A 9,774-nucleotide genomic window follows, 5' to 3' on the forward strand; every position below is an offset into this window, starting at 1 on the left:
GACGGTGTCAAAGACGGTCAGTAATGAGCGGAAGTGACCAGCAACAGTGCTATGTTGGGTCAAAGGACGGCAAAGAAAAGGCGGAAGGTGAGGGAGAAGGCTGCAGACGGCGGCAGTCGCGAAGGTATTGTTGCGGGAGCGAAGCGCTTCCCTTTTCCTCATCGCCATGCGTCGCGTGGGAACATCCGTTGCTCTCCCTCAGCTTGGGCTTGGCAACTATATTAGTGCTACTTTCCATGCGCGTATCATAGGCCCAATTCATGCTCATAAATTATACGGACATGCGGCCTTCCTCACAACATACTATGCAACCACATGAAAGAAAGGAAATCGTTAGAAATCCGACACTGGCAGACAACAATTATGTGTGGAGATGGCAGTTCGTATTGACAGCGGCGAGCGTCGTGTCACCATTGTATTCGCTGAGCTGCCGGGACCGTCTCTGCAAAGTCATCAGCATCGGTGGCTCTCTAGACTTGGAGCACATACCTGCAGGACTGTGGTTTTCTTACGCATCTCCCCGAGCATGTTCGTATTCTCGTCACGGTAATTCTTCTTATCTTTTGATAAAGTAGCAGCGTTTAACTTTTTCTGCTGTGCCAAATCGTCTGACAATCGCTCGATCATAACCTGCAACTGTTGAACGATGACGGTCGTCGAGCCTTGTGCGAAAACGTGCATGGCTTGTCGTAGTTCAGCGTTCTCCTTCTCCAATGCCTCGCATCGGTGGTATGTCGTCATAGCCATCTCTTGCATATCTTGTGCAGCGCGAACCTTATTTTGCCAGGCCTTGGAGTCCGCGACAGCCAATACAAGCTCCCGTTCCACTGCAGCTTTCGCCCGTGTGAGGTGCGCATTCTCATCCAAGAGAGACTTGACTTGAGCCTCCGAGCGTCGTGCCTTGGCCTCGACTTCTTGGCGAAGTCCTCTCTCCATATCCATCGCGACGGTCGAAGCATCTACACAGTCGTTCAAGCGTCTCGAGGATGTGCGTAGGATTTTGCGGAGAGACGCCACCTGAAGGTGCAGGCTGTCCTTTTGGTCATGCAGAGTACGGATCTCGCGGCGCAGGACGTCTTCGCAATTTCCGCGACTTCCTCTATCGTGTTCCATGTTCACGACTAAGGATACCAATTGTCCGACCTTTTGCGCCAGTCCGACAACGCTTGCATCGGATGGAGAGGGCAGCTTGGTGTCGTTCAGATGCGCAACAGCAGGAACAGGTAGCGTACAGTCAACTCGGTCGAAAGTGGTAGAAGAGGTGTCCTCAGTGATTACGATGATGGGAGTAAGAAGTTCCCGCGACGAGGGGACTACGGGGCGCGTCGACGAGAACCAGCCAAACTCTTGCGATTCCGAGTCTTGATGCTCCCCAGAAGAAGTGGGTAGCTTTCTGCCTATATTGACGCGGGGCTTAGACTGAGACATGGTAACTGGAGCCGGAAGGATAGACATGGTCTGAAAGACAGCAAGGCGATGCAATAGCGGCAGAGCAGTTCACAACACTTGCGGACGGCGTGGTCGTCAGTCTTCGAATTCCTCCATGAACAGGCTGACGGTAAGGCAAGCGAGTGAGAGAGGTCAGCCCCAGATCCTCCGTCATGATCAATAGCATCACGGTATGGGTTAGACAGAATCGTGATGACGCACATATCCTGCGTTATCGTGAGCGATGGAGCACTGTTCTGCCCACTGAAAGAAGTCGTCTGTCGAGGGTTGGCGTGCTGTCCTCGAGCGTAAAGTCGTGCGCCACTGCGCGGCATTACAGTAAATACCGATGACGACAAAATTAGAGATTTAGCGAAAAGCAACATAGAGAATATCGAGTGGAACGGAGACTAGTGCTCGAACATGAGATGAAAAGGTCAAGGACAAGCGCGTGGGCTTGAGGGCCTGATTCGCGATCACGCTCCCGAGCTCAGCCACTTCTGCCCTTCCTATGCTACCGTGGTGATCTTCTTCAGAGCGGAGGTGGACCACATCTCACTGCTCGCAACAAAATGGACTACTTCTCCAAGTTCTTGAGAGCAGGCAGCCAACCCAGTCCAAAGGTTGAGGTAAGACTGTGGCCGAGAACTCCCATACTGCTGATTGTACGACATGGTTACTCCAGGTGGACCATGCCCAAGAATTTCATAAGTCATGGGTGTTGATCAAGGTATTTTACCAGCCAATGTGCTTACGAATTCTAACTTGATGGCTATTAGAACACATTGATGCACCCAGACGAACGTCAGTTGTCGCGAGGCATCAAGTCTACCGATGTCCCTATGCATCTGCAGTCTATGGTCGATGCGCTGGTTTGGGAGTCGACACGGACAGAGGAAGGGTGCGTAGCATGTATCCCTTCAGTGGTATTTTCCCTGAAACCGACTACCAGAGGCACTGGTGCCTGCCTGGAGTACCTGCTCAAGAATGGTACTGCCTGACACTTGCAGAACATGACTGATTCGCTGAAACAAACGTATAGACGTTCTCGGGACGCTGGTCAAACTTAGCGAAGCCGACCGTCCGTTCGGGACCCAAGCAGAGGTGCTGCGAGCAGTCCAGAACATGGTGGTGCTCTTGGACGAACAGTTTCTCGTACACTCTGCAGTCCATAAGGCGGTCCTCCGCCTGCTGAGGAGTTGTGTTGGGGACGATATACAAGAACAACTCGATGGCCGCAACAAAGTAATGGGGGCAGCTGGCAACGCCGTGCGGAGCCAGCCCTCGGAGTACGAGGAAGACCGTATGTTGTCAGTCATTTCCCGTGGCACTGGCTGACCAAGAATCGCAGTCGTGAACCTATTATGCATCCTCTGCAGTCGCATACGCACATATCGTGAATTACTCATGATATTCTTTCACGACAAACAATGGTACCGCCCGGAACCTCTATTCTCTGTGGAGGAGGAAGACGAGGACGAAGGCGAGGACGAGAGCGAGAGCGAAGATCAGGGAGTAAGCTCAGGGATACCCCCTGAAGGCCAGCAAATGTCTACTATTGACGGTCCGACTCAAGCAGAGCGTCCATCGTCTCCCAGTCCATCTCAGGAAACCGTCACGTCCGCTCCAGCTTCTTCTGTTACGATGAAAAAGCCGGAGTATGAGTTCCTCCTCTTCAATTACCTCCTTCGTTTTGTCCACCGAGAAGGGAGGATTGGAGACTTTGCGCGGGCTGGTCTACTGTTCCTCATGGATGTTGCAATGTCACCAAGCGAGTCTGCCAACCGATCCTCTGGCGACGCCCTGTCATTGTCGTCGTCGACGACTTCCTTGCCGGAGTCTCAATCAGACCCGACCACGGACGCCGCCCTTGCACTGGCAGAATACATCATTGATGGCGACTTCTCCGAGGTGCTTGCAGCCGGCGTCTCAGCCGTTTACTCGCTATTACCGCGCAAGCTCGAAGTGCGCTCGCCGGCGCCAATAGAGAACTCGCAGAACAGCAGCATGGTGCTTGGCAACTCCTCAGCGGAACTCTCCGGTGAGGAGAAGGACAAACTTGAGGAAGTACGAGAGAAAAGTCGCGCTATGGGCGTTGAGGACTCGTCAAGCCCTGACTTCAAGGCACGCCTGGATCATTTCTTGAAATTGCTCGAGTTCCTTCAGGACGTCCTCCGGCGCAATATCGTCCGCGAGACAGCAGACGGTACTCTAGATCCCTCGAGCCTTGTGGGGTCTGCAATCGTGCAGTCCATCCTGGATGCCGTCCGAAAGGTGTTCCTAGAGAACGTCCTGTATCCGTCAATCCTCGAATGCTCAGACGCCGACGGAAGTGCCGTTGCGGTCATGTCTTATATAGAGATCATGATCCGCACGCTAGAGAATGGGCAGCTTGCAGACGTCCTGATCGACTTCCTCACGAGCGAGGACAATAGCGACGACCTCGGACGAAATCGTCCTCGCCACCAGTCGACGCTCAATCTCAGCGGTAATGCACCCCCAAGCGCACGATCTGCTACTGTTGCAGACAAAGAAGCCAAACAAAGACGACGCAAGAGTACCGCTATGGTCCTGTTAGAAATGGAGGCTCCTGAGTCAAGGCGACAATCCGAATACTTCACGTCGATGGGCCGCTTCACCCTCAAGGACTTGCTGCTGAGCAGCCTCCGATCCAAGTCTCCGGCAACAGTTACTGCTGCCCTGCAGTTGTTTCAGTCGCTGTTGGTGCAATACTGTGCTCTGTCGGCAGATAGACTTCTTGTTGTCATCCATGACCCCCATGCCACAAGTTTCCCTCAACCAGCTCAAATAGAGTTGATTGTTGACGAGAAGGTGTCTGCCGTTGCCGAGGATGATGACGAGGAGACATTCGTCTACCCGGGGACAGAAACGTCTGGAACATCTATTGCCAGCAGCTTGACTGTAGCTCCACCGATCGCTTTCGCACAGCCAAATACCACATATTGGACTCACGAGCGAGAGATGGGGTTGTATCTCACTCTTGTGTCCCGGGTCGATCCGAATCACAATGAGGACGCCTTCAGTACCGGCTATGACCATTATCTGCGCGATGCACTCTTGTCAATTCAGGCCCACATCTGTTTCCAGGAGGACCTTGACGCAGAGACGAGAGAGAAGTCGAAGCATCGACTTAATGCAAATGACCCCATCCTCTTGAGAGTCCTCGACTCGCTGCGGACGTTTTTCTCTAACACACCCGAGATGAACATGGCTTTGACAGGCGTGCTCGCTACGTTGGCAATATGTCCAGATCGCTCGCTAGCGGGGTGGCTCACTTTCGCACCGAGGGAAACCAGTCCCATGCCGAATAAACAGCAGCCAGAAAGCGACAGTTTCACATACGGTGACGACGGAGATGACCGCTCTGTCGACTTCCGGATAGAAGAGAATCTTGCCTCGGAGACCAACTTCTTACCGGCGTCCAGTATCGACGAACAGTCTCGACCTGTGGTACATTCTGTATTCCACGGCCTTGTCTCCCAACTCGAGCGGTACAGGCAAATGGTGGATAAATTTGACCAGTACTTGATGGAGCGACGACAGGGCCTGCTTTTCTCAGAGAACCTGACCGATGCATTGTCACTTGCTCTGGATTTCGATCCGAGTACAACGCCGAAAATCAGTACTCAACGGAGTAATTCCGAACCCAGCACTCCTAAGGCAAAGGCGAAGGCGAAGTCCGCCTCGTCATTCGTGTCTTTCCTCACACCGAAGAAGAACAAGCCTGCCAAAACTCCTGCTGCGGAACCCACGTCTCCGACACAAGGTGGTGACAGGGCCGTGGACGCGAGTCCATTTGGCCCCCATTACCAGAAGACGGGTGCCATCGTGGTCGAACCATTCATGGCACCAGCTCCTTCTTCAGGACCTTGGACTCCCAAGAAGTCACGCAAGTGGAATGGTGACGAAGAGGATGTCTTCTCCGCCTCTGGGCAATGGGGCGACAGTCACAACGAGGACGTCGAGGAAGACGAAGACGAGGATGAGGAGAAGTCGAAGCAGGTCGCCAGTGTAACTCTTTCCCGGTTATTGGACAACGTTGTCATTTTGGAGGAATCCATCAAGGAACTTGTTGCCATTATACATGCCCGTCGCAGTCTCGGTATTGATTCCATTCGCTATCTGTAAACTATATCCGTATGCATTAGACTATACATATATACCACGCTATGATTACACAATATGTTTCACAACTGCAAAATCGCAGTCAGCCCATGAACAACACAGAGGTATCCGGTCAGAATGAACAGTGTGGTGAGATTGTCCTCAGCCACCTCTCTTACTCGTAGCACCTCGCCCTCTGTTCTTTGCCTTAGTTGAACTGGACCCTGACTTGACCTTGTCGCCAAAGAGCTTTTGTTGCAGCTTTTCGAACTCTGCTTCGTCAATGTCAGGAGGCTCTACAGTGCCCCGTCTTGGTTTCTTCTTCGGCGACTCCATGGCCTCGTCAACCTCCTCATCATCCTTTGGCTTGCCGCGCTTCTTCCCCTTCTTTGACTTGGTAGGCAGTTCGGCATACTTGGCTGCCAAGCTGTCGAAGAAGCCGTCCATATTCTTCCTCTTCTTCAGGATGAGGGCTTGCAACGCGGAGTGATCCTCCTCATCTTCCTCGTCCTCCGCGTCCTCCGCCTTGGTTTGCTTGTCTTTTCCCTTCCCTTTATCTCTCTTCGCACTTGGCTTGCCGCTACCGTAGAATTCATCCCATACTCCCAACTCCTTGGCTAGGCTCTCTGCCTCCTTCGCCTCCTTCTGGCTCTGCTTCTTTCGCACTAGCTTCGCTTTCTCGTCCTTGACACTCCTCTCCCACAGAGGGAGGGACGGCAGTTCTTTATCTTTGATGAGTTTAGTGATAAGGACAATGAACCGTGGCTCATCGTCGAACGTCGAATGAGGAACTAGCTTCATGATCTCCTCGATAGATCCCTCGGTATCGACATACGCCTGTTTGATGTCATCGACCTCTCCTTGCGAGCCTGTAGCGAATGAGTTCTGATCCTCTTCCCCCACGTTGAAAGCCACACACCTTGATACTCTTTCTTGTGCTCGTCCAATCGTCCCCGCGTGACTCGGTCGAACAAATCCTCGAAGTAAGCCTCCCACCCGTCTTCGCCTGGCGATAACTCCACGCCTTCGTCCGTCTTCCCCGTTCGGTCGTACCGCTGCCTCTTCTTTTCGTCCGAGAGCACGGTGTATGCAAAACCAATCTGTTGGAATTTCAAGGACGCGTCGGCGCGTACGGAATCGCTCGCAGTGGTATGTTTGTCTGGATGACATTGTAGGGCGAGGCGACGATAAGCCTTTTTGATCTCTTCTAGTTTCGCGTCATGACCGACTGAGAGAACATCGTATAGGTCGACGTTCTCCGGGTCGGAGAAGAACTGTGCAATTGGATCTTCGCGGTCATCCATGGTGGCGGTTCAAATGTCGACGCGTTTACACAGACGCGTCACGCGTTGGCGACGGTTCGCGACGCGCTAGTGACAGCGTGACGACACCTCCGAATTCCTTTCATTGAGGCGTAAGCTGAGATGACAGATTCTACTCCGCAGCTTCATCAAGATCACAAAAAAGTCAATGATACATAATCCATTCTCCGTTAATACGTACAGACAGGTATGGCATCATTAATTGATCGCATAGCATGAAGATCGTGAAAAGTAAAGTCCATCCAATAACCCAAGAAGCACCATGAGATTCCAACGGAAAACATCGCAGCAATTTCACTCGATGGATATCCGTGGTTGCACTGGTGCTCCACCAGTATATGATGACTTGCGGTCGGTCATTTCGCCTGGGGGATCGAGGAGCGAGGATAAGTACTTATGCCCCCATGTCACACCTTTAAAAAGGAATATTAATTACCAAAAAGGTTCTCGCGGAGTTGCGTTGCAACAGGCTTGTAGTACTGACCATGCATCTTTGAGCTCTGTAGGCCCTTGTCAAAGTCGGCGAAACACCGAACGCCGACGCCAAATGTTGCAAAGAGCAGCAATGAAGCGACGATTGCTGCACATCTCGATGGTGAGAAATCAGACACACTGAAAGAGGCATCATGGGCGTACTGAAGACAGTAAGTGTCGCTCGTGTTGTGATATATTGGTCTTCTGAGCTTGGCGCGTAGAAACGCACAAGCTTGTAAACTGAGGAAGACATGACAACGAGTTGCGCAAAGAGACCGCCTGTCACTTACTGACTGTAAAGACGCGCACAGCTTAGCGTCAACTGACATTAGACACAATAGAAAAAAAAAAGACTCACAGTAGACTTGGGATGCCAACATGAGGACAAGCGAGATGCTCATTATGCTGTCATTATGAATATGAAATGGGATCCGGATGCAATCGGACGTTAACGATACTTACGATTTGATCTCTCGTTGCACCGCTGCACCCGCCATGATGAGAAGCACTAATGTCACTGGGATTGCAGCAATTGTGAGTCCAAACTCAGCAGTACTCTCTATGAGCACAACAATGAGAAGCTTTTGTGAATGAGTATTATATCCCTGTAATGTCAACAAAACTTGCTGACCTGCATTGTTACACCGATAAAGGCGAAGAAGTCGAACTTGAGCAGACATATCATGATTTGGTAGTATTGGTACATTGCTATAACGTGTCGTTAAAGGCGTCAGCAAGATATTACAGGCGCGTGAACGTACTCTTCATGACAGGATTTGCGCCGACAACGTGGAAGATCGCCCAGCTAGAAGACGTCAGCCCGGTATCTGAGCTGCATAATGAACTGGAGACGCACCCGAACTCATGATATAATTCCCGGAACAAAAATACTAGACATACCCAGGACAAGGCAATGATGATAGGCGTGACAACGAGAAATGGTTCGATCTTCCTCCAGAGCGTCCCTGGTCCGTCCCCGTTCTGTGCAGTATAAATGAGTCTAGAACCAGCAGTTGATTGCGCACTACTGACAACGTATGGGTTATAGTATGACGTAGAATTCGGTTGTTCGTATAACGCAGTGTGTGTCTCATGAATTTGCAGAGCAGCCATCACAATCATAGCTGCATGAAAGCCTATAGAGGAAGATTATATACTGAGGGATGATATCTAGCAACTGACGGACGTACTTAGAATGCCGATCAACTGAATGACATTGCGCAACCTGAGTGCATCCAACGCCATAAACATCTCGAATATCCTGTGTGCTCGTTAGACGCCGCGTGCATTTGTTAACTTGACATACGCACTCGGCAAGAATGAATAGCGCCAGATAACACGGCAACGTCTACATCGTGGGACGAGAAAGTTCAAGAATAGGGAGCTACGGAATGTGGCGCGGCAAGACTGACCTTGTATCTTGGGATCGTCAAATCAACATGCTCTTCGACCTATCCGGTAGCAGTGTGAGGTGTAGTTCTTGGGATGATTATACACGCATTGACGCACAAATTTGAATGTGATTGAGACCATGACAAGCACTATTATCGCCTCTGAACCCGTTTCCGGTCACCTCGCGGATCATTTGCAGAGCAGCTAGTACTCACGAAGACCAACTTGAAGCAGTTGTCAATGAGCGAGATGTCTTGTTACACAAAATGCAACCTACTGGTGCCGATGAAGGCCCGTTGGGCCCTAGTGCTCAGAAGTGGCTCAGGAGCCATTGTAGGTCCGAGGTAACAGCGGGCTTGCTTATGTGAACGAAGTAGTCGTCAAGAGATGCACGAAGCCGCACGCAAAGGAGGGCAAGCACACCGGCCGCCTTTTGTATAGGATGACCGGGTTGAAGAGCGGTGAAGCGGTGCACCTGCGAGCGCCGACCGCGAGCGCCATGGAGAGCATGAAACGGCGCAGTGGCTTACGTAAGCGGATATACTTAACCACCGTTGACACATTCCATTTTTGTCGTGCACTGGTCCAGATGTCCAAGGTTGGTTATCCAGGTTATCCACATCTCCATTCACTACCTTAGTTCTAGTCTCGGAGCTCATGCACATGTCCAGTTCAGTCTCTTCACTAGGATAACAACTAGTAGCCTTGGTTGCTGTCGCTGTGCAAGAAGAAGGCGTTTAATAGACTTATGCATCGGCGTCTGCAAGAACATGCGGTTCACTCCATGTGCTGTGGTCAACCTGTGGTCGTGGAATGACTGCAAGGGGACTTCTTTTTGTCACAAATGGGGAGACCTTTCACACGTGTGTACACCCCAAGCTCAACTAGAAGGTTTGATGAGGGTCATGCAGGTCCCGGAGGAATCGCATGCCTAGATTGCACAGACGCTGTGTCCCGCAAGCCAGTCTGAGCTCTTTGCTGAATTGTCTCGCACACGATGCGAAGAGACTCTCCACTGCACCTCATCTAAACG

General features: G+C 51.4%; 3 protein-coding genes across 3 annotated transcripts; 1 reads left to right on the plus strand and 2 right to left on the minus strand.

Annotated features, from left to right (window-relative positions):
- Nucleotides 1-2,000: 2,000 nt before the first annotated feature.
- POSPLADRAFT_1044452 (hypothetical protein) lies at nucleotides 2,001-5,354 on the plus strand (the record flags this gene model as incomplete). Its single annotated transcript, XM_024478542.1, has 6 exons — nucleotides 2,001-2,057; nucleotides 2,208-2,329; nucleotides 2,381-2,418; nucleotides 2,471-2,738; nucleotides 2,808-5,201; nucleotides 5,315-5,354. The coding sequence occupies 6 exons, from the start codon at nucleotides 2,001-2,003 to the stop codon at nucleotides 5,352-5,354; spliced, it is 2,919 nt and encodes a 972-aa protein (XP_024341825.1).
- A 361-nt stretch (nucleotides 5,355-5,715) lies between these two features.
- Nucleotides 5,716-6,857, minus strand: POSPLADRAFT_1044453 (hypothetical protein; the record flags this gene model as incomplete). Its single annotated transcript, XM_024478543.1, has 2 exons — nucleotides 5,716-6,422; nucleotides 6,473-6,857. 2 exons carry the CDS (start codon nucleotides 6,855-6,857, stop codon nucleotides 5,716-5,718), a joined length of 1,092 nt encoding a protein of 363 aa, XP_024341826.1.
- A 446-nt stretch (nucleotides 6,858-7,303) lies between these two features.
- Nucleotides 7,304-9,073, minus strand: POSPLADRAFT_1053822 (hypothetical protein; the record flags this gene model as incomplete). The annotated part of the gene is made up of 14 exons (XM_024480452.1): nucleotides 7,304-7,455; nucleotides 7,512-7,634; nucleotides 7,708-7,754; nucleotides 7,812-7,930; nucleotides 7,981-8,057; nucleotides 8,111-8,154; nucleotides 8,206-8,330; nucleotides 8,382-8,485; nucleotides 8,540-8,610; nucleotides 8,660-8,697; nucleotides 8,762-8,800; nucleotides 8,859-8,902; nucleotides 8,957-8,965; nucleotides 9,019-9,073. 14 exons carry the CDS (start codon nucleotides 9,071-9,073, stop codon nucleotides 7,304-7,306), a joined length of 1,047 nt encoding a protein of 348 aa, XP_024341827.1.
- Nucleotides 9,074-9,774: the final 701 nt, after the last annotated feature.

The sequence above is a fragment of the Postia placenta genome (assembly GCF_002117355.1).
Source record: "Postia placenta MAD-698-R-SB12 unplaced genomic scaffold POSPLAscaffold_3, whole genome shotgun sequence".
NCBI classification, from domain to species: Eukaryota; Fungi; Basidiomycota; class Agaricomycetes; order Polyporales; family Adustoporiaceae; genus Rhodonia; species Rhodonia placenta.